The sequence below is a fragment of the Tamandua tetradactyla genome, chromosome 17 (genome assembly GCF_023851605.1).
Source record: "Tamandua tetradactyla isolate mTamTet1 chromosome 17, mTamTet1.pri, whole genome shotgun sequence".
Lineage (NCBI taxonomy): Eukaryota > Metazoa > Chordata > Mammalia > Pilosa > Myrmecophagidae > Tamandua > Tamandua tetradactyla.
The window spans coordinates 3,403,546-3,428,510 of NC_135343.1; the positions used below are offsets into that span (position 1 = coordinate 3,403,546).

General features: G+C 42.2%; 1 protein-coding gene across 5 annotated transcripts in view; it reads left to right on the forward strand.

Moving 5' to 3' along the window:
• Positions 1-6,209, forward strand: part of C17H2orf92 (chromosome 17 C2orf92 homolog) — a 432,030-nt gene extending 425,821 nt beyond the window's left edge. For all 5 annotated transcript variants that reach the window (XM_077133807.1, XM_077133808.1, XM_077133809.1 and 2 more), the window contains 3 exons: positions 708-818; positions 4,198-4,348; positions 5,795-6,209. In XM_077133807.1, the coding sequence (XP_076989922.1) occupies positions 708-818; positions 4,198-4,348; positions 5,795-5,930 (398 nt within the window). In that variant the 3' untranslated portion in view covers positions 5,931-6,209. The remainder of the gene's footprint in view (positions 1-707; positions 819-4,197; positions 4,349-5,794) is intronic.
• Positions 6,210-24,965: the final 18,756 nt, after the last annotated feature.

Sequence of the window (24,965 nt, forward strand, 5' to 3'; positions counted from 1 at the left end):
ACTCAACTCGCTCAGTTCCTTTGACTGGTTTCTTATGCAAACAAGGAAGAGATATCGGCAGAGTTATTATGCACACATTTCTGACTTTCAGGCCTGTCCTTTTCTAATAAACTACTTTTCAGTCCCTTTATCAGTCAGTGAATCTTTCAGTTTAGTTAATTTTCCTGTTTTGTCCTTGCAATTCAAGAGACAGTTCTGACAGTACTTTGTGGCTTATGAATTGTTTTCATGAACATTAGGCTATTTAACCTTATGAGTGTGTGAGGTAGATCTTATCTCCATAATTGTAAAATGTGTAAATTTCATGTCATATAAGTAGCAGCTGGGGCTCAGACTCCCGCTAGGGTCCTCCGAGAGTGACCCCAACGGGCAGTGGGGGCAGCACTTGGGATTAGTGGTAAATGCACGTTCTCAGGCCCATCCCAGAACCTGCTGGAGTCAGAAGCTCTGGGGTGGACCCTGCAATCTACTCTGAACAAGCTTTCCAGGTGATTCTGATGCATGCTCCACTTTGAGAACCATATGCCTCAGTTATGGGGAGATCACTCAGGAATTTGTTTTATTAAATTATAAACAAACAAATACGAACCACTGAGGTACAGTCATACACTTGAACTCTTCCCAGAGTCTTCTAACTCCTCCCTGAATGTATTTGTTATTTCCATTATAAAAAAAGATGAACAAGTTATATCATCTTGTCTGTACAGAACCCCTTACTGATGAAAAGAAGGTTAAAGAAGCTTATGCATCAGACAGGAAGGAAAAGGGAAGGTTTACTGCAGATACAGACGAAGAGGATCTGCAAACAGCTGGTTCAGGTAATCATATATAAGCCTCGAATCTCTTAAGATACTTATAGATAACACTAAAATGTGTCTGTTTGCTTTGATGGTATTTTAACTGAACGGAAGGCAGCTTGGCTTTAACTAACCCACAAAAGCATATAATCAGCTGTTAAACTTGTGGATTAATCTACCTCTAGTGCAGCCGGTGTCCTGCCGGTGCCAGCTGAGCCCCATTCCAGGTTCATTAGTGTCAGCACAAAGGAATTCAGAGAGGAGAGGGCCAGTAGGAAGAAGTCGTAAAGTTGATTAACGAGGAGAGACAGTACACGTTACAGAGGTTAAGGCAAATGTGTCCAGGGAAGGGACACACACTGAGTGGGTTGGCTTAGCTGGCTTTACTGGAAGTCTTGTTGGTAGCAGGTTTACACAGTAACATTTGAGCACCAGGTGTCTTCATGCAGGTCCCCACAGTGGCCTTTGGACACCAGGCATCTTTGTTCTAGGAGGAGACAGCTAGCAAGTTCATGGTTTGTTGTCACATACCTAAAATTTGTCTTTGAGCAGATGGTTAACAATCTCTTTGACCCTGAGCTTCCCATCATTAACTAAGAATTTGGTTTGGGCCCAGAATTTTACAAGCTTTTATAGTTTGGGGTAGTTTAATGGTTTGGGGAGGTTTCAGGGCTTTAGAGAAATATCTGTTCCAGGAAGTTTGCAGCTCTGTATTAACTCTTTTGAAGCTCAGTAGAAGACCAGGGGCCACAGTCTTGATGCCCTGTTCTATCGTGCCTCACCAGAACGATGACTGTTCTTTCAGAACACATGTTACCTTGGTGTTGCGGCTACCAGCTGTTCCCAGGCGCATCATCTTCTGAGGCAGGGCTGTGCCACTGCTGGGCACCAAGGCTTCCCAACGGGCAGGAGGGACTAAATGCCACCCATTACCCACCCGTGGTTTGCCTGGTGCCTGCCTCCCTGGAGGGTCTGAGTCTGAGCCTTTTGTTCCTGCCCTTCAGACTGACATGCTGGGATCGAGCCCAGGGCCCTGCTGCCTGTAGCCACCTGCTTGAGAAAGTCACCAGGTGGTCACCCCTACCCCAGGAGGTCACCCCTACCCCAGGAGGCGAGGTGCTCTGAGCACACGCTCTCCTCCTACCCCCCCATGGCTGTGTGCCCTAGAAGCAGGCCCACAGAAAATGACTCCCTCCCAGGGGCCTCTGGAGAAGGAGCTAGAAGTCTTCCCCTCAGGAAAACAGACAGTTTCTGCTCCAGTCTGCCTTGGCTCAAGGAAAAGCAGCCCAGGGCTGTTTCTCTGGCTGGCCCTAAGGATGCCTGTGTGCCCAGGCCAGCGGCCTGTCCTCGCCACCCCTGCAGCCATCCCCACCCTCTGCACAGAGTCTGGCGCGGAGACTCCGGCCACTGCTCGGGGGCAGCCCTTCGATGCTCAGTGGGCAACCTGCACCCTCACTTATGTTGCCTGGAGGGTCTTGGGCATCCCTCAGGAAGTGATGCCATCGGGCTTCCCTCACAGACAGCCCACTCCCTCCAAACTCCCCCAACTGTGAGTCCCTTCTCCAGGGTTGTATTAGTTAGGGTTCTCTAGAGAAACAGAATCAACAGGAAATATTCATAAATATAAAATTTATGAAAGTGTCTCATATAGCTGTGGAAATGCAGAGTCCAAAATCCGCAGGGCAGGCTGTGAAGCTGACAATTCTGATAGAGGGTCTGGAAGAACTCCACAGGAGAGGCTCGACAGCCGAAGCGGAAGAGAGCCTGTCCTTTCTGAATCCTCCTTAAAAGGCTTCCCATGATTAGATTAAGCATCACTCATTGCAGAAGACACTCCCCTTGGCTGATTACAAATGAAATCAGCTGTGGATGCAGCTGACGTGATCATGATTTAACTCTGTGAAATGTCCTCATAGCAAAAGACAGGCCAGCACATGCTCAACCAGACAAACAGGTTCCACCACCTGGCCAAGTTGACACATGAACCTGAACATGACAGGGTCCTTCTCCTGTCACCTCCCTTGGCCCCAGTTCACCCTGCAAACAGTCTGTGTGCACAGAGGGCCACCTCATAGACATCCATCCCAGATAATTCATTTAAGGCTCAAAGATCATGGTGGGCTAAATAGCTACATTGTTTTATTTAAAAAAGGAAATCTTTTAAATAGAAGATTTGGATCACAGTGGAAAAGTAACAGAAACAGTGAAAAACCACAAACAAACATGATGTAACATTAAATGGACATATAATTTTGAAACCATTTATAAGAAAAAGGTTTTCCTTCTCAAAATGTACTTTTATTGTTTGATTCTAAATCACTGGTAACTGGACTTTCTCAAAGGCAGTTCTGACTGCTGGTACATTCAGAGTCCCTGAGCTGGCAGTCGGGGCACCCAAAATGTGTGTGGAGCCCAGTGCAGGATGAAAATGTAAGGCTCCTTGTTACAAAGTTACAAGGGTCTTCAAGACAGTGGCAGCAGGGCATTAAAGCAGGTGTGGGCCCTTTTGCCATAGCCGCAGCCATAGTGTCCCAACTCAGGGCAAGCTGATCCCTGTGTCCTCTGCTCCCAGGGCCTGGGGACAAGGAAGGGCAAGGCCTGGGTCCTTAGCTACTGCCAGGACCCCTTAGCAACATCATCAGGTCTGCTTAGCATCTGCCTCCTGGGCCATCGTTTATGGGAAAGTGAAAGAGCCAAACCACCCTGGCTGCTGTGACATCCCTCCAAGCCCATTGCCCAACTCTTTCTCTCCCTTTTGATCACACTACAAATGGGGTGGCAGAAACTGAGGAGACCCCGATGTCAGCTAGGAAGCCCAAACCTGGCTCAGGGGCATTCCAAAGCCACCTTCAAGATTCCTGCAGGTCCCCTGATTGCTGTGAGATCTTATGGTCATCTCTGGCATTATGTCTGCCTTCATGTCAATACAGACATGAAATTCCCCCAAAGCTACACACAAGAGTAGAATTTCCTGATGCTGGTGGGGGAGGGAGGGGAAGGTGGCAGAGAAGAGCTTAAATCACTGCCTTGTGAAAAGCTTCAAACTGACTATTTGACTTTATTCTTATAAGCCTGCCCAGCAGGAGCTTTTCATCTCCTACCTCACCCTGCCTCATCTCTCTTCATCGGAACTCTTCTGTCTTCTTTTCCTGACCTCCTACAGACTTTTTTGTTACTTTGTTGCCTACCAGCCCACACCCTCAGCCTCTCACCTACCACCCGCCACCAGTTTGGGAATATATTTTCTTGAACAAAGGCATTTTGTTCCCCCAAGAGATTGTCTGGAGTCAGCAGTAAGGGTGCCAGGTTTTCCCTGCAGGGTTTTTTCAATTCGGTGGGTCACTCCAACAGGACTGCATGGTACCACCTCTCCATGCCTCCTTTGCTGTTTCTTCTTTAGATGCCCAACATGAGAAACCGCCGTGTGCACAGACGCTGCATTTCCTCCAGAAGAACATCATCATTGCCGCCGTCTCAGTGGCAGGGCTCCTGGTGGCCATGGTGGCGCTGCTGCTGCTCTTAGCCATGTGTGGCAGGGGGAGGCAAGCACTGTGAGTAGCTTTCAGAACAGCCTTCCTTCTGCCAGCTTGGCCCCTGAAGCTCCTTGCTGCTCCTGGGTTGGAGGAGAGGGGCTCTCAAAGATGGGGGTGCCACAGCTGGGGGGTGGCATATACTTGGCATGCCTTGTGAAAGATCAGATGTCCCAAACTCTAGGTTTTGAGGTGTTGGGGATGCCGATGCACAACTGAGTTTTGGATTTAGGTTTAGGCTATGCTCGCCTCTAAAGGCAACTGCAGATTTCGCCAGACCTTTTCGCATATGGAGGGCATTGAGAAAAGACTGGCTCCAAGAGGAGATGGTACAGCTTCGGGCTGAAAGATTGGAGAAGAAAGAAAAAATACAGCTCAAAGGGTGGGGAAGGATGAGGCCATGAAGGAGATAAGAACACGGTGAGATTCACCGCTTTCATTGCAGTCCAGCAAAACTAGTTGTTAGGATATTACAAGATGTCTGCACTGACTGGTAAACCCACTACTGCCCCAATGACATGGCCACCCAGGCTCTCCCACAGGCCAGCAAATAAAGGGTAATGCCTGGCACCACAGTGGCCCTTCAGGGCTCTGCCCCAGCCACACCTGTTTGACTGGTCTGTACTTGAAGGTACCAGTTAAGTCTTTCAGTTATCGCCTCTGGATGAGAGGACTCAAGCACAGAGACACTAATCATGAGCAGATGCTAGAAAGCAATAGTTGACAAGATTTTATGCATGCAATAATTGCACCTGATCACATCTGTTTGGGACACATTCCTGGTCACAGAGAAGGGCAGTGCCCAACACCATGAGGGGTGCTCAACTTGTCCACCGAGAAATGGGACAGAGGTGCATGATGTGTCCAACCCCCACCCCAACCCTTCTCTCACTGAGGCTGCAGTATTTAAATTTCCCAATAAGAATGGCATTGCTTTCCCTTAAGATGTCCTTTAAAATGCAAAGACTTCTGGGATAGGTATCCCGTTTGGGCCAGTCACTGCCATCTCCCATCCAGCTCCCTCCTCTGAGACAGAAATGGGTTCCCTGGAGGGAAGGAGTAATCCCTTAACCGTGATGGAAGTCAGAGACAGGATTTAAAGAGCTCCTGAAAATCAGCCTGACCCATGGCACAGTTCTGACCAGGGCTTATCCATCTGGCTTGTTTCTTTCCTTCCACTCCTCTTGGAGGAACCAAAGAAGTTGTCAAGACTGTGGCTCCATCCCACAGAAACAGTGGAAGATGTGAATGGCCTGAGTTAATGATGAGACCATGGTGGGAAGGCCACTTCCTGGAGGCTCTGTCACCCAGGGGCAAGACGAATTTCACATACCACAAACCCTCCTGAAAAGAAGCAGAATTTTCATCCCTCACTAGCATCAATATCCATCACTGTCCAACAAGTGGACAGTAGGAATTCTTGTATGTTTGGTTGTGCAATGTGGCTTTTATTGTGTTTTGTTTCAGAGAGCCTCCGGCAAACACAACATATAATATTTTTATAATGAATGGAAAGACTTGGTGGCAAAAGTTTCAAGAACACGCCAATCCCAGAAAAAGTGTGGGAAAGCAGGAAGAATTGAGATGCGATTCCTATATCTAATCCATCATGGGACCAGTCAAATCAGGACTTCAAACTGTGATGTGAGGATATCCTGAATCCAAACACTATGAAGAGGCAACTGGGTTTCTGACTGTGGGGTGTATCCTACAAAAATATTTACTTTCTTGTCCCAGTCTTGAAGGGACCACAGAAAGTGTTTTACCACAGGATGCTTATGGCTGTATGGCACTTATGCCTATGCAGGAGATCTGATACATTTACCCAGAGACAAACCTGAAGAACAAGAAATCTATTTATTTATTAAAGCTTTGACTCATTGATTCAGTCATTCATTCAACAGACATTGAATGAACACTTAATATGTAAACAACATCAGACTACAATGAGGGAACCAATGATGAATCATGCATGGATTCTTCCCAAGTCAGCTCACAGTCTAGGGATGAGATGAGAACACACCATGCCTAAATATCGTTTACATGAGGTGAGGGTCCATGAAGTACTGTAAAAAGGAGCTGATAAGAATTGTGGAAGTTCAGAAGAAGAAGAAGTTATTTCTTGCTTGAGTGGTCAGGACAATTGTAAAAGAAAGCACAGGAAAAAGAAATGGGGTAATGAAAACATAGAGAAGGGGTTTCTCGTAAAGGTGGGAGTAGAGTTATGTGGGGAGATCAACAAAGAATGTGGGGCTAGCAAGACTGGGGAGCTGTTAACCATTAGGTGAGGGGGTAGTAGTTACCCAGACCCTGAAAATGTGAGAGAGCCCCTCGCAGGCGTGGAGGAGCACAGACCACGCCAGCCAACAGGGAGAGACCAGGGGGTAAATTCACGCTGCTGCTCCTCGTTCTGCTGCAAGTGGCTTCCATGGCCAAACCCAACAGGAAGCCAGAGGTAAGAGTCCAGTGACGCAGTTCATCAGCCTCCTGGAGCACAGAACAGATGGAGAAGTGTAGAGGATGGATTTGGAAAAGCAAAAAGAAAACATACAGCAAGTCCATCACTTCTGTCCATCAGCATCCGCTTTTGCCCCTTTAAGAATGCAAATCCTGTTTCCAACATAGGTGACACACGAAGACCCATCAGCTTTGTTCCATTGCAGTGTGATGCAGTTCAGTCATACTGCCCCCCAAAACCAATTGTTCTTCATCTACAGAACTGGAGGAGAATGGTGGGGGCAAATTAACATAAAACATAGCTACTGCAGTCCCTGCTTCTGTAGCCAATTATTATAGATTGCATTGTGCCCCACAAAAGACATGTGAAGGGCTGACCCTCAGTCCTGTGACTGTGAACTTATGTAAATAGAATGTTTGAAGATATTATTGGTTAAGGTGAATCCAGTCTGGACTAGGGTGGGTCCTAATCCAATATGACTGGTGTCCTTCTAAGGAGAGGAAGTTTGGGCATGGAGGACTAGAGACAGACAGCCATGTGACTGAGGCAGGGTTATGTCACCACGAGCCAAGGTGTGCCATGCATTGCCATCCACTCACCAGAACAAGGGGGAGGCATAGAACAGATTTTCTCTGTTAAGAGGATGCATGGCCCTCTGACAACTTAATCTATGACTTCTAGCCTCCAGAACTACGAGATAATACATTTCCATTAGTTGAACCAACTAGTCTTAATGGTAGCAGCCCTGGCAAACTAAGACACTGGTCATAAGCCTTAAATTAACAATCAAAGCTTCCCTCTTCTACCATCCATTCTGTTTTACTGTCTTCCATTACCTTGGTCTCACTGGTTCTGTTCCTGGAGAAATGACCCAGCCATTCACATCTATAGAATTCTTGATGAATCTGTCTGTATTGGTTACTACAGTTTTTCACTGACAGGGACTCTTGGACATGGGACTCCTAACAGCCTCCCAGTGAATCTCTAGGTTCTAGATATGGTTCTCCATGGGACATAAATCCAGCTTTGTCTTGGTGAACAGGGATCAATATCCCCAGCCAATATAGTGATGACCTTCTCTGCCTGAAGATTCAATGGGATGAGGAGCTCAAAATGGCTGGGAGCCATTTCAGCTTGTAATTTAATGGAGCTAAGACTGTTCAAGAAAAGAGTATTCCATCCTTGTGTTCAAGGACCTACACACCAATCAAGCTTAGGTCATAGGAATAGGAAAAACCATTCTCACCTCCATTACTTGGTTTCTCAGCTCATGCCCTCTGGCTAAGGGAAAGATGTTGCCATACACTGGCTTATGCTACATCCTATAGGACAGCTGCCCAGCCTGTAAGGTGCTGTCTGCCTCTTTACACTGTATCTGAGCCCTCAGCAGCCATTCTTCTGAAGGTTGATAGGGCATATCATGAGACCAGTAAATTCCATGAGCTTGAGCCCATAACTCATAGGTAGATGATATATCATTGATAATCATTTCAGTCAGGATTCCACCAGATGAATGGAAGCTTTCTCTATAATTTATATAGAGAGAATTCCTATGTCTCTAAAGAAATTTATTGCAAGGAATTAGCTTGCATGATTGTGGGGGTTGCCTAGGTTACTCAGAAATCCACAGGGTAGGCCATCAAGAAGGGCACACTGGACCTCCAGGGCATCAGCTGACATTGCTGTTCACAAGCAGAATTTCTTCTTCAGGTACATTTTGGTTCTGCTTTTAGGCCTATCAGCTGATTAAATCAGACCCACAAGATTACCTAGATAATCTTTCTAATATAAGTAAACTGATTATAGAATTAAATCACATCTATAAGTATCTTCACAGCAACATCTAGATTAGTGTTTAAATAACTGGGGACTATTGCTTACCAAGTTGACACATAAAACTGAAAATGACAGTCCACCCCTTGGCAATGTAGCAACCATACACATTTCTTTAACTCAGAGTTGATCTCTAACAAGTCATCCCCCCACCTAACTCAATACAGCTACCCTGAGTACAACCCAAACCATGCTAACTCCTTTCTGCACACAGAATGCAAAGTCCTTGGGAGATTTCACTGTCGTCCTTTGATATCTTATAACTTAAATACTGTGATATAAAGTTAACTGTTATGGATACATCTAATTTTAGATGATAAGAGAATAAGAGGGAAGAAAAACATATTTGCATAACATATTGTTCTAGTTTGCTAGCTGCCAGAATGCAACGCACCAGAGATGGATTGACTTTTAATAAAAGGGAATTTATTTTGTTAGTTCTTCAGAGGAAAGGCAACTAACTTTCCACTGAGGTTCTTTCTTACGTAGGAAGGCACAGGATGGTCTCTGCTGGCCTTCTCTCCAGGCCCCTGGGTTCCAACAACTTTCCCCGGGGTGACTTCTTTCTGCATCTCCAAAGGCCTGGGCTGAGCTGCGAGCGCTGAGATGAGGAATGCCAAGCTGCTTAGGCTGTGCTACGTTGCGCTCTCTCATTTAAGCACCAGCCAATTAAGTCAAACGTCACTCATTGCAGCAGACACGCCTCCTAGCCGACTGCAGATGTAAATCAGCAACAGATGAGGTTCACGTACCATTGGCTCATGTCCACAGCAACAGAACTAGGCACGTTCACCTGGCCAAGTTGACAACTGAATCCAACTACCACACATATATAACAAACTTACATAAAAATAATTAGAAATACTCATGACTAGTCAGTGGATATAGCTGGTATTTATGACTATCTAGTTCCACTACCCATCCAATATTCCCTTTTCCCTCAAGCAGTACCTCAGCTGTGTTCTGTGCCTAGTGAGCTTACCCAAACCTTCATTCCTGAAGGGTCTGGGCCATCAGCTGTCCTGCCTAAATTGGGTTGTTGTGGTTTTCCATTGACTTTAATCACAGGACCTGGTTGAAACCTGTGTGATCCCTAAGGCCCGAAGGGACCCCTGCATTCCATACATACTTTCTTACCTCCCTTTTGTGTTGGCAACCCAATTTCCCTTTCATTCCTTTTAATGGCCAAATAGTACTCTATTGTTTGAATATACAGTTTTGTTTGTCCATTCCTCTGCTAAGGGTCACTTAGATTGTCCATTTTTTGGCTACTGTCAATAAATGCTGTTACTAACATTGGTGTGGTACCTGTTTGAATCCCTGCTTTCAGTTCTTTGGCGTACATATTTAGTAGTAGAATTGCTGGATCATATAGTAATTCTATGTTTAACATTTTGAGGAATCATCAAACCGTTTTTCACAGTGACTATGCCATTTTACATTCCCCTAAAAAATGCACAAGGGTTCCAATTTCTCCACAAGCTTATTTTCCATTTTTTGGATACTAGCCATCCTAGTTGGTATGGAGTGATATCTCATGGTGGCTTTGATTTGCTTTGCCCTGATGACTAGCTTTTTTTATTTGCTTTGCTCAAATGAGCCTCTGTTCATGAGCTTACTGGCCATTTGCATATATTCTTTGGAGAAATGTCTATTCACGTCCTTTGTACATTTTTAAATTGGGTTGTCTTTTTGTTGTTGAGTTAAAGAAGTTCTTTACATATTCTAGGTTTAATCCTTTGTCATATATATGATTTGCAAATATCTTCTCCCATTTGGTAGGCTGCCTTCTCATTTTCTTGACAGTGTCCTTTGATGCACCAATATTCTGTATGTCAGTGAAGTTCATTTATGTATATTTTTTCTTTTTTTGCCTGTGCATTTGGTGTCATAATAAAAACTATTGCTGAATCCAAATTCCCCTATATTTTCTTCCAAATGTTCCATAATTTTAGCTCTTAAATTTAGGTCTTTGATCCATTTTGAATTAGGTTTTGTATCCAGTGTACTACAGAGTCCAGCTTCACTCTTTTGCATGTGCACATCTAGTTTTCCCAGCAGCATTCGTTGAAAAGACTATCCTTTCCCCATTGTTGAACATCAGCTGACTGTATATGTGAGGGCTTATTTCTAAGTTTTCTATTTTATTCAGTTGGTTTGTATGTCCATCATTATACCAGTTTCACACTGTTTTGATTTTGTAGATATGTAGTAAGTTTTAAAATCAGGAAGTGGGAGACCTCCAACCTTGTTTTCTGTTCTTTTTTTCTTATTTATTTTTAGTTTGTTTTTTATCAGGGAAGAGGTGGGTTTACAGAACAATCATGCATAAAATGCAGGATTCCCATATATTACCTCACCAACAACTACTTGCATTGTTGTGGGATATTTGTTACAATTGATGCTAGCACATTTTTATAATTGTACTATTAATTAAAGTACATGGTTTAATTTAGGGTTCACTGTGTAGTGTATTTCCACAGATTTTTTAAAAAATTTATTCTGTTACTGTATATACAATCTAACAATTCCCCTTTTAATCATAATGTTGTGCTACCATCACCATCATCCATTAGCAAAACATTTCTTTCATTCCAAACAGGAACCCTGTACATCCTAAGCCTTAACTTCCCATCCCTACCTATCCCTGGTAACCTATATTCTAGATTCTAACTGAATAAATTTGCTTATTCTAATTGTTTCATATCAGTGACATCATAATTATTTGTCCCTTTGTGTCTGACTTATTTCACTTTACAAGATGATTTCATCCATGTCGGTGCATGTATAAGGACTTCATTCCTTTGTATGGCAGAATAATATTCCATTGTATGGATATACCACATTTTGTTTATCCATTTGTCGATTGATGTACATGTGGGTTGCTTCCATCTTTTAGCAATTGTGAATAATTCCACTATGAACATCAGTGTGAAAATATCTGTTTGAGTCCCCACTTTGAATTCTTTGGGGTCTATACTTAGTAGTGGGATTGTCAGATCATAGGATAGTTCTCTACTAAGCTTTCTGAGGAACTACCAAACTATCTTCCATAGCAGCTGTACCAATTTACATTGGCACCAGCAATGAATGAGCATTCCTATTTCTCCACATCCTCTCCAACAGGTGTTATTTTCCATTTTTTAATAAGGCCCATTCTAATGGGTGTGAAATGGTTTCTCATTGTGGTTTTGGTTTGCGTTTCCCCATTGGCTAATGATGTTGATCATCTCTTCATGTGCTTTCTGGCTATTTATATAACTTCTTTGGAAGACATATATATATATACACATCTGTTCAAGTCTTTTGCCCAATTTTAATTTGTCTTTTTTGTCGGTAAGTTGAAGGATCTCTTTATATATTCTGGATATTAAACCTTTATCAGATATGAGGTTTCTAAATACTTTTTGCCATTGTGTAGGCTGCCATTTTAATTGTGTGATAAAGTCATTTGATGCACAAAAGCTTTAAATTTTGATAAGGTCCCATTTATCCATATTTTCTTTTATTGCTTGTGCTTTAGATGTAAAGTCTAAGGAACTATTGCACAACACAGGGTCATGAAGATGCTTTCCAACATTTTCTTCTAGGAGTTTAATAGTTCTAGCTCTTATATTAAGGTTTTTGATCCATTTTGAATTAATTTTGGGGTAAGGTGTGAGGTAGGGGATCTCCTTTTTTTTGCAAATGGAAATCCAGTTTTCCCAGCACCATTAGTGGAAGAGACTATTCTTTCACAATTATGAAGGATCTTTGCCACCTTGTCAAAAATCAATTGGCTGTATATGTGGAACTTGATTTCTGAGCTCTCAGTTTGCTTATGTTAGTCTATATGTCTATCCTTGCGCAGTGGTCATGCCATTTGTATTACTGTGGCTTTGATATAAGCTGTAAGATTTGGAAGTATGAGTCTTCCAACGTTAATCTTCTTTATGAAGATGGTATTTGGAGCCCCTTACCCTACTATATAAATATGATGATTCGCTTTTTTCCATTTCTGCAAAGAAGGTTCTTGGACTTTTTTGACTGGGTTGCATTAATCTATGAATTACTTTGGGTAGTATTGATATCTTAACAATATGTAGCCTTCTAATCCATAAATATGGAATATCCTTCCATTTATTTATATCTTCCTTAATTTCTTTTAGTAGTATTTTATAGTTTTCTGTGGGCAAGTCCTTTATATCCTTGGTTAGATTTATTCCTAGATATTTGATTCTTTTAATTGCTATTGTGAAAGGGATTTTTTCTTGACTCCTTATTCCAGTTCTTCATTGCTTGTATATAGAAACATCACTGATTTGGGGGTGTTGATCTTGTACCCCACCATATTGCTGAATTCATTCATTAGCCCTAGGAGCTTTGTTGTGGATATTTTCAGTATATAGGATCATGACATCTGCAAATAGGAAAATTTTACTTCTTCCTTTCCAGTTTGGATGCCTTTTATTTCTTTTTTCTTGCCTAATTGCTCTGACTGGTACCTCCAGTATGACATTGAATAACCGTGGTGATAGTGGGTATCCTTGTTCTGACCTCACAGGGAAAACCTTCAGTCTTAAACCATTAAGTAAAATATTAGCTGTGTTTTTTTTTTTTTCGTATATGTTTGTGCCAGTTTGAAAGGATTTATGTACCCTAGAAAAACCATGACTTAGCCCTAATTCAATCTTGTGGGAACAGCCATTTATTTTAAACCCTATTCAGCACTATATGTTGGAAGCTTGATTAGATTAACTCCAAGGAAATGTGACTTGCCCAATTGTGGGCATTAACTTTTGAATAAAGGGAGATGTGACTTCACCATTCCAGGTGGGTCTTGATTCGTTTGCTGGAATCCTTAAAAAGAAGCAAGCATTTGTGAAAGAGCCGTGAAGCAGAGTGCCCACACACCAGAAACCTTTAAAGATGAAAGAAGATGTCCCTGGGGGTCTTTATGAAACAAGAAGCCTGGAGAGAAAGCAGACATTGCCATGTGCCTTTCCAATTGAGAGAGATACCTTGAATGTCATCAGCCTTCTTAAGCCAAGATATCTTTCCCTTGATGTCTTAGACTGCACATTTCTATAGCCTCGCTTTAATTTGGACATTTTCACAGTCTTAGAATTGTAAACTAGCAACTTAATAAATTCCCCCTTTTAAAAGCCATTCGGTTTCTGGTATATCACATTCTGGCAGCTAGCAAACTAGAGCAATATCCTTTATCATGTTAAGGAAATTTCTGTTTATTTTTAGTGTCTATGTGTTTTTATCAAGAAAGGGTGCTGTAGTTTTGTCAAATGCCTCTTCTCCATCAAATGAGATGATCATGTGGGTTTTTCCCCTTCATTCTGTTAATGTGGTATATTACATTAATTGATATTCTTACATGGAACCAACCTTGCCTACCAGAGATAAATCCCACTTGATCATGGTGTATAATCTTTTAATATGTTTTGGATTCAGTTTGCTAGAATTTTGTTGAGAATTTTTGCATCTACACTCATAAGAGGTATTGGTCTGTAATTTTCTTTACTTGTGATATTTTTATCTGGCTTTGAGGGAAATGCTGTCTCTGTAGAATGAGTTAGGGAGTGTTCCCTCCTCTTCAACTTTTTGGAAGAGTTTGAGCAGAGTTGGAGGTAAGTCTTCTTGGAATGTTTGGTAGAATTCCCCTGTGAAGCCATCTGGCCCTGGGCTTTTCTTTTTGGGGAGGTGTTTATTGTTTTTTTAATTAATTTAATTTTTTTTATTGGGAGTATTTTAATTACTGATTCCACCTCTTTATGAGTAATAATTGGTTTGTTGAGAGCTTCTATTTCTTCTTAGGTCAATATAGATAGTTTGTGTGTTTCTAGGAATTTGTCGATTTCATCTAGCTGTTCTAATTTATTGGCATACAGTTGTTAATAGTATCCTCTTATAGTCCTTTTTATTTCAGGGTGGTTGATAGTAGAGCCCCTCTTTTCACTTCTGATTTTCATTATTTATATCTTCTCTTTTGCTTTGCTCATGTAGGTAAAGTTTTGTCAGTTTTATTAATCTTTTCAAATAAACAGCTTTTAATTTTGCTCATGGTTTCTATTATTTTTGTTTCCCATTTAATTAATCTCTACTCTAACCTTTATTTCCTTCCTTTTGCTCACTTTTGGTTTAGTTTGCCCTCTTTTTCCAGTGTTTCCAGATTTGAGGTTGATTCTCTGATTTGAAATCTTTCTTCTTTTTTAATATATGCATTTAGAGTTAATTTGACTCTGTGTACTGCCTTTGCTGTATCCCATAAGTTTTGGTATGTTGTATTTTCATTTCATTCACTTCAAGATATTTCCTAATTCATCTTGTGATTTCCTCTTTACCCGATTTGTTGTTTTAAAGTATACTGCTTAATTTCCTCATATTTGTGAATTTTCCATTTTGCTCTCTGTTATTGATTTCTAGCTTCATTCTTTTATGATCAGAAAAGATACATTATATGATTTAAATATTTTTGAATTTACTGAGACTTGTTTTATTACCTAAGATATTGTCTATCTTGGAGAACGAACCATGTATTCTTGAAAAGAATGTGTATTCTATATTCATTAGGTGCATAATTCTATGTATGTCTGTTGCATCGAGTTTGCTTAGTGTATCATTCAAGTCCTATACTTCTTCTGTGCTGATCTTTTGAATAGATGTTCTATCCATTACTGAAAGTAGTGTATTAAATTCTACTACTATTAATATAGAACTGTCAGTTTCTCCCTTCAAATCTTTCAGTATTTGCTTCCTATATTTTTCCCAAAACACTGTTGTTAGGCATGTATATATTTATCATTGGTACACTTTCTTTTGAAATTGACCTCTTTGTCAGTATACAATGACTGTAGTTTTTTGTCATAGATGTTTTTTACTTAAAGTCTACTTTATCTGATATTATTTTAGCCACCCCAGCTTTCTTTTGGTTACTACTTGCATGGTAAATATTTTTTTTTCAATTATTATTTTCACTTCTCTCTCTCACACACAGGGAAAAAGCATATAGTTTTTAGCTATACAATTTGAGAGTATCTGTAACCGTTTGGACACCATCCCTAGTATAACAGCATGGATCTCCTAAGAACTATCTCCTACATAATTGCAATACCACAGACTTAAGAAAATTAATAGCAATTCCATAATTCCTATAAATGTTCAATTTACCTTTAAATTTCCCAATAATATCTTATATATCTATTCATATTTTAATTAAGATCCACTGTGGTATCATGTATTGCACTTGGTAGCATGTCTTTTTAGTCTAAAGCAGCCCCTCATCTTTTTTTCGTGACACTGACCTTTTGTTTTAACCATCTGTTCTAGTTTGCTAGCTGCTGGAATGCAATATACCAGAAACACAGTCACAGTTTCTCTCTTATCTGGAAAGGCACATGGCAACCACGGTCTGCGTTCCTCTCTCAGCTGGAAGGGGACATGGCAAACGTGGCGTCATCTGCTAACTTTCTCTACTGGCTTCTGGTTTCATGAAGCTCCCCAGGAGATGTTTTCCTTCTTCATCTCCAAAGGTCGTTGGCTGGTGGGCTCTGCTTTGTGGTGCTGCAGCATTCTCTGCTCTCTCAGAATCTCCCATTCTCTGAAACGTTTCTTTTATAGGACTCCAATAAACCGATCAAGACATGTCATCACCTAATGCAGTTTAACAACCACTCTTGACTAAATCACATCATCCAGGGAGATGATCTGATTACAGTTTCAAACATACAGTATTGAATAGGGATTATTCTACCTTTATGAAATGGAATTTTGATTAAAACATGGCTTTTCTAGGGGGCATACATCCTTTCAAACCAGCACACCATCATCTCAGATTTTTCCTTCTAGCTGCTCCAGAATATAGGAGGCTAGAAGGAAGAAATATTTTTTTATCATCACAATTAACTTTTTTTTTCTTTTATGTGAAAAAAAAAACATACATACAAAAAAAGTGATAAATTTCAAAGCCCAGCACAACAATTAGCTGTAGAACAGATTTCAGAGTTTGTATGGGTTACAACTCTACAATTTTAGGTTTTTACTTCTACCTGCTTTAAGATACTAAAGACTAAAAGAAATATCAATTTAATGATTCAGCAATCATATTCATTTGTTAAACCCTACCTTCTCTGTATAACTCCACCATCACCTTTGATCTTTCTATCCCACAATTTAGGGGTATATGGGCTATGGCCATTCTAACTTTTTCATGTTGGAAGGGACTATCAATAACATGGGATAGGGAGATGAAACTAGCTGATGTTCTGGAGAGGCTGTGCCCTCTAGGTTTCAGGACTTATCTGGTCCAGGGACCCATCTGGAAGTTGTAGGTTTCTGGAAAGTCATCCTAGTGCATGGAACATTTGTAGACTCTTATATATTGCCTTAGGTGTTCTTTAGGATTGGCTGAAATGGTTTTGGTTGGGGTTTGGCAAGTCATGATAGGTAGCAATGAAGCTTGTGTAAGAGTGACTTCCAGAGTAGACTTTGACTCTATTTGAACTCTCAGCCACTGATACTTTATTAGTTACACTTCCTTTCCCCCTTTTGGTCAGAATGGAATTGTTGATACCATAGTGCCAGGGCCGGATTCATCCCTAGGAGTCATCTCCCACGCTGCCAGGGAGACTTTCACCCCTGGATGTCATGTCCCACATAGGGGAGAGGGCAATGATTTCACTTGCAGAGTTGGGCTTTGAGAGAATAAGGCCTCACTAAATGTCCCTCAGGTTTCATTCACATCATTGCATGCCTCACTACTTCATTCCCTTTTGGAGCAGCATAATATTCAAATGGTAGTTATTTAGTCCATCCTTTTACCCTCAACCTACTTTTTGAGTTTAAGATGAGACTATTGCAAACGGCATATAGTTTGGTCATGCTTTTTAATCCATTCTACCAGCCTCTGCCTTTTTTACTGGAAGTTTAATCCATTTACATTTAGAGTCACTATTAATAATACAAAATTTTCTTCTGCCCTTTTCTATTTACCCTTCATAAGTCTTATATCTTTTCTGTACCTCACTTCCATTAATATCTACTTTTATATGTCTTTGTTTTTCTGTGTTGTACCATATTGAGTATCTTTTCACTTCTGTCTGGATATATTTTCATCTACTTTTCTTGTGATTATCATGGGGTTAAACTTTAACATCCTAAATACCAAATGATCATATTTAGTTTGATACCAACTTAACTTCGTTAGCATGCATGTATACTTTTCCTACCCTTGGGTCTCCCTACCTTTTTTATACTTTGCAATTTAGCAATTGCATTTGCAATTTAGCACCTGTAGGAAGGAAGAAGTGGAGTTACATACCAAAAAAGTACAATACGATAATACTGAGTTTTATAATTACCCAAATGGTTACTGGATTAGGCATGGTTCTCTAGAGAATATTTATATTTATAAATATTTATAAAAGTGTCTCACACAACTATGGGGATGCAAGAGTCCAAAATTCACAGGGCAGGCTGTGAGGCTGGCAACTCCGATGATGTTCCTTGATGAAATCCACAGGAGAGGCTGGCTTTCTGAAGAAGTGAGAATTCTCTCCTCTCCCTTAAAAGTCTTCAACTGATTGGATTAAATACAGCTAATTAGATTCTCTCCTTGTGGAAGACATACTCTTAAGTTGATCATAGATATAATGTCACAGACGCAATCAGCTGACTGATGATTTAATAAGACAAGCCTGGTTTATTAACCAGCTACAAAATATCTTTGCAGTAATGGTTAGGCCAGTGCTTGCCTGACCAGACAACTGAACACCATCACCTGGAAAAATTGACACCTGAACCCAGCCATCACTGTTACCTTTATCAGCAGTCTTTATTTCTTTATGGTGCTTTGAACAACTGTCTCTATCCTTTCCTTTCAGTCTGAATAATTCCCTTTAGCATTGCTTGTAGAGCTGGTCTAGTGGTGATGACCATCCTCAGCTTTTGTTTATCTGAGAATGTCTTAATCTCTCATTTTTAAAAGAGATTCTTGCCAGATATAAAATTCTCAGCTAGCAATTGTTTTTCTTCTTTAAGTATTTCAACTCACTGCCTTCTTGCCTCCACAGTTTCTCATGAGAAATGGGCACTTAGTCTATTTAGGGCATCCTCATAGGTAATGCATTGCTTTTCTCTTGCCGCTTTCAGAACTCTCTCCTTGGCCTTTGCATTTGACAGTGCAATCAGTACATGATGCAGTTTACTTTTTTGTCATGTTTATCCTGTTTGGTGTTCTCTGGGCTTGGAAATGCATATTCATGTCTTTTGCTAAGTTTGGGGAGTTCTCTGTCATTAATTCCAGCCCTTCTGGATGGCTTTGAGGGATTCACAACTTCGGTGGAGGAAGTTTGGTGGAAATAGGAAGAGAACTAGCATCAGAAGTGGAGCCTGAAGATGTGACTGAATAGTGGCAACCTCACGATCAAACTTCTAATGGATGAGGCATTGCTTTTTGTGGATAAGCAAAGAAAGTGGTATCTTCAAATGGAATCTACTCCTGGTGAAGGTGCTATGAACATTGTTGAGATGACAACAAAAGGTTTAGAATATTACATATACGTAGTTGATAAAGCGGTAGCAGTTTTTGAGAGGGTTGACTCCAGTTTTGAAAGAAGTTCTACTGTGGGTAAAATCCTATCAGACAGCATTGCACACTGCAGCAAAACCCTTTATGAAAGGAATTGTCAATAGATTTGGCAAAGTTCATTGCTGTCTTATTTTAAGAAATTGCCACAGCCACCCCAACCTTCAGCAACTGTTCTCTTGATCAATCAGCAACCATCAACATCAGGCATGACCCACCTCCAGCAAAAAAAGACTCACTGAAGGTTCAGATGATAGTTAGAATTTTTTAGCAATAGAGTATTTTACATTAAGGTATGTACATTGTTTGTTTGTTTGCTTCTAGACATAATGCTGTTGCACACTCTGATAGTTTGAACCCGGTATGTACCCTAGAAAATATGTTCTTTCAATCCATTAGTATGGGTGTAGACCTATTGTGGGTGGGGACCTTTAATTGTTTATTTCAGTGAGATGTGGCCCACCTCATTTAAGGTGGGTGTTCTAGTTTGCTAGCTGCCAGAATGCAATATACCAGGAATGGAATGGCTTTTTAATAAGTTGCTAGTTTACAGTTCTAAGGCCAAGAAAATGTCCCAATTCAAGCAAATCTATAGAAATGTCCAATCAAAGGCATCCAGAGAAAGATACCTTGGTTCAAGAAGGTTGATGATGTTCAGGGTTTCTCTCTCAAGTGGGAAGGCACATGGCGAACATGGCATCATCTGCTAGCTTTCTCTCCCGGCTTCCTGTTTCATGAAGCTCCCTGGGAGGCATTTTCCTTTTTCATCTCCAAAGTTTGCTGGCTGGTAGACTCTGTTTCTCGTGTCTATGCCATTCTCTGCTTTCTCAGAGATCTCTCATTCTCCAAACCGTTTCCTCTTTTGTAGGAAACCAATCAAGACCAACCCAAATGGGTGAAGACATATCTCCCCTAATATAGCTTAACAACCACTCTTGATTGGGTTACATCTCCAGGAAGATGATCTAATTACAGATTCAAACATATAGTATTGAATAGGGATCATTCTGCCTTTACAAAATGGGATTTTGATTAAAACATGGCTTTTATAGGGTCCATACATCCTTTCAAACCAGCACAGTGGGTCTTAAACCTCTTACTGGAGTCCTTATAAGAGGATAAAGGAGACACAGAAAATAGAGAGAAGCACCCAGAGAATCTAAGAGCCAAGGACACACACAGAAGTCAAGAAAAGCCACCGAAGCCAGAAGCTGAAGGCAACCAAACCTGGGAGAAAAGAACCAACAGATGTCACCATGTGCCTGGCTGTGTGACAGAGGAGTGGGGGATCAGGGTACAGTATTGTCCTGTTGATGCCTTAATTTGGCCATTTTTCAGGGCCTCAAAACTGTAAATTGCAAGCTAATAAATTCCCATTCTAAAAGCCAACTCATTTCTGGTATATTGCATTTTGTCAGCTTTAGCAAACCAAAACACGTACTTAACAGACTACAGTAGAATGTAAAGAGGGCTCTTATATGCACTTGGAAACAAAAATGCATGTGACTCACCTTCTTGCAATATTAGCTTTATTGGAGTGGTCCAGAACCAAACCCACAATATTTCTAAGATATCCCTGTCCTCCTTTGTGACCCATCCCCACCTTTATGTCCTTCTTTTCACAATTGCATGTTTATATATTTATGAGCCCCAAATCACTAATTTATCATTGCATTTTATGCATAGCCTTTTAGATTCTGTAGGAAGTAAAAAGTGGAGTTACAAACCAAAAATCCAATAGCACTGCCATTTATATTTGCCCGTGCTGTTACCCTCACTGGAGGGCTTTACTTCTTCATGTGACTTTGACCCGTTATCTATTTAACCTGCAGAACTCTCTTCTGGACCAGTCTAGTGGTGACACATTCTCTCAACTTTTGTTTATCTGAGAAAGTCTTAAGCTCTCCCTCCGTTCTGAAGGGCAGTTTTGCTTTCAGTCCTTTAAATGTTATCCCACTGCCTCCTAGCTTTTCTTGCTCTGGGCTCCCCTCAAAAATGGGCAGCCTTATTGCTATCATGCCACATGGATTTGAAGAGCAAAGCCAAATATTGCTTTACAAATCCAAAGAGGCCACCAACCATTGTGCTTCTTTCTTGGCAGCTTTTTCCTAAGGCAATGATATATTCCAGATCACTGAAACCCTAGAAATTTCAACAGGGTGGTAGGCTGTGATGTGTTCAAGTCCTCTGTGGATGGCAGGGGAGTTGACAGCCCCCAAGCAAAACAATGAAGGTATACTATTGTCCCTGACAAACAAAGGCAAACTCTTTCTCTGTTAATTATCTCTATTTAGAGGAATGAGAAGGTCAATGCAAGTATAGCTTTGTACCAGGCACTGGGGTCGGTGTTTGTTTCAATAGATATGCTGCATCTACAAGTACAGCTGGGATTGGCATCATTACCTGATTTGGTTTTAATAACCTGTATTTCCCAAGACTAACTTTTGCATCCACCAGTCATGCACACTAAATAGAAGTGTGATAAGAATCACCATCCCTGAATTTTTCAAATCTTTAACAATAGTACTAATTTCTGCAGGTCCCTCAAACTTTCCATACTGCCTTTGGTTTATTATACCGGTGGGGGAGGGGAACAGTTCATGATGGATTTCTGCCAGTTGCAGAAACTGTCCAAAGACTTGCCAGCATGGTGGGTGATTTCCAGAATGGGCAAAGAGGAGGTGCTTGGGGGCCAGCCGCCCTAAGGGGGAATCCACATCCAGTCTTTGTAAGTAGGATGAGGGGGGGTTATGAGGAGGTAATGTTGTTTCTCAGTCTTGAGTCCTGGAAAATTATGGCAATCTGACCTCCAAGAAATAAGAAACGTTGTCTCAAGAGGATCCCGAGTAAGAAAAATGATAACAGTGTCAGTGGCTTGCTTTAATCAGGCACAGATTGTGTGTCAGGCCTCAGGTTCAGCCCACTGCACGTCTTCATTCTTAATCCTCGCAGTGAGCCCTTGAGGAGCTACTGTAATCATTCCATTTTACAGATGAGGACACTGAGGCACGCAATGGGTAGGACACCACCAGCAGGTCGCACACATGGGATCAAGTTCTGGGAAGCCTGCCCGGAGTGCCCTGGCTGCTTCCCAGCATGTCTCTTTCTGATCTGCCCTGCTCAGTTTATCTACTTATCCTCGCCCTCCGACCTACCTCCACTGGCTGCCTCAAGTCTCTGCCCAGAGGTGGTCTTGGGGGATGCAGACCCAGCTTCATACCACAGCTGTCTGAGGAGCCAGGTGGGCATCCCCCAGGAAAGTGGAATGTTGGGGGGCAGGAGGTTCTGGAGATAGGAGTTGGAGCAAAGGAGGGTATGGGCCAGGGGTGGAACGGGGCCCAGTAGATGGGAGACCTGGCTGTGCTGTGGTCCTGGAACCCCCAGCTGTCACTGCCCTATTTGGAAACCTCCAGGAAACCCTGGCAGGAGGTTTGAGACAGCTTTGAAAGCCCAAAGAAGTGAGGCAGTCCTTGGGCAGAAAGAAGTGGTGTCAGAGAAACGGGGCAATTCACCTGCCTGCTAGACATTTTTCTTCCCCTTTGGCTGCAAAGAAATGGGGGTACCACTTGTGGAGCCCTGACCACGTGCCAGGCGCTCTACTGGGCTTCCCTCAGCAGCTGTGAGGTGCCATCACAGCCCTGTTTTACAAGAGGAAGTCCAGGGTCCTGCCGATGTCTGCTATGGAAGCTGAGCACACCTGGGCAGTGGTCAGTCTATGGATTTAGGGGTAGGTGCTGACCAAGAAATGCATGTGTGCAGATGCATGCCCCTGGGTGGGGTGGTAGCTTCCAGAATTACCTACAAGCTGTGCCCTTATTTTTCTTTTCAGTTGTAATTTTATTAAGATATGAACGCACCACTCAGTCCATCCAAAGTATACAATCAGTAGTTCACAGTATCATCACATGGTTGTGCGTTCATCACTGTGATCAATCTTAGAACATTTGCATTCGCCCAGAAAAAGAAAAAGGAAAATCCCAAACATCCCCTACCCCCCTGTGCCAGTTTGAATTTATTATGTTTTAATCCTGATTCAATCTTGTGGGAGCAGTCATTTCTTTTAACCCTGATTCAATAATGTAGGTTGGAATCTTTTTATTAGATTATCTACATGGGGATATGGCTCCGCCTGCCCCCAGTGGTGTTGATTAGATTACTGGAATCCCTTAAAAGAGGAAACATTTTGGAGAGAGTCAGAAACGACAGACACGACAGAGCCTAGAGAAACAACAGAAATGACAGAAGCCCCAGAGCCTACAGCACCTTCCCAGCAGAGCTGACACAGATGTGGCCACATGGAGAACAGAAACACGGATGTTTGGAGATGCCTGGAGCCCGGCGGTGTGGTCATGATATGTTACGCCAGAACCTTGAGAGAGCCAAGAAAAGCCAAGAGATGAAGGCAGGCCCCGGAGAGGCAAAGTGAGGGACCTTCACAGGAACAGAGGCTGAAAGCAACGGAGCCCAGGAGTAGGGGCCAGCAGATGCCAGCCTCGTGCCCACCCAGCTGACAGAGGGTTCCTGACCCCGTTGGCCTTCCTTGAGTGAAGGGAACCTCTTGTTGGTGCCTTAATTTGGACTCTTTCACTTCCATAGAACTGTAAACTTATAACTTATGAATTCCTCTTTTTAAAAGCTGTTCCAATTCCAGTATATTGCATTCTGGCAGCTTGCAAACTAACATCCCCCCTCTCCTAGCACCCCCTTATTGACCCCCAGTATTGCATTCTACCCAATTTAAAGGTCTATAGTAAGGGTACGTTGGCTAGGCTTCCAGGAAGATGGCAGAGTGGAATGGATTAAGTGACCTCTGCTCTGTGGGACAAGGCAGGGGATGAAAAAGAATGCAATGGTGGTCCCAGGATATGAATCATCAAAAAGGGTCTCGAGGGGGATTAGGGGAGGAGAGAGATGGGGGGATTGGGAAGGGGAGAGTGGGGTAGGTCCAATCCACCGAGGTCCCCACTGGGGCGGGCTGCCCGTAAGAAGAGGTGCGATAGGAGGTAACTGTCCATCCCTCTGCTCAGCCTGCCCCAGCTGCAAGCTGGGGAAACTTCCCCTCGCGGGTTTGCAGCTGACTGTGCCCGCGGGGAGCCAGAGGCTACCCTATTGTCCACCACGGGGCACCGCGCCCCCAAACGTGGGGAGCTGCTGCCGGGCCGGGTGCAGGAATAGTTGTCCTACAGGTACAGTGTAAGGACTGTAAGGTACAGTGGTGTAAGGTACAGTGTGCTGCGGATACAGCAGGTGCCGGGTGCTGTGGGTTGGTTGATCCTGCCCGGCGCTGACTGGCCCCCATCCCCCGTGCTGGTCCCGCCGCTGTGGCCCCAGCAGCCCCCACGGAGCAGGCGACCCTCCAGCTTCTGCTTCAGTCCAAGACGGGAGGGGCGGGCCTGAGGGCGGAGGAGCCTCAGGAGCACCACCTGCTGGTGAGTGGGGTAAGTGCAGGCAGGCTAACTCCCTGTTTCCGTAGGGTTTTTTCTTTTTTCTCTTCTTCTTAAAAAATATATTGTTTTTTATATATAGTAGTATGATTTTTATTTTTATAAATAATTATTTTTATTTTTATTATTTATTAATTTGTTTATAAATTTTCTCTCCCTTCTGTGGGCACCCGTCTGAGTTTATTTGCAGTATATCTTGGTATATTTGCAATATATCTTGCAATATAACCTTCAGACTTTGGGGCTAACTACTGTTGAGGTGTGTTTGTTGTTGTTGTTGTTTCCTATTTTTATTTTACTTTTTTTCCTTTTGTTGGGGGGTGCACA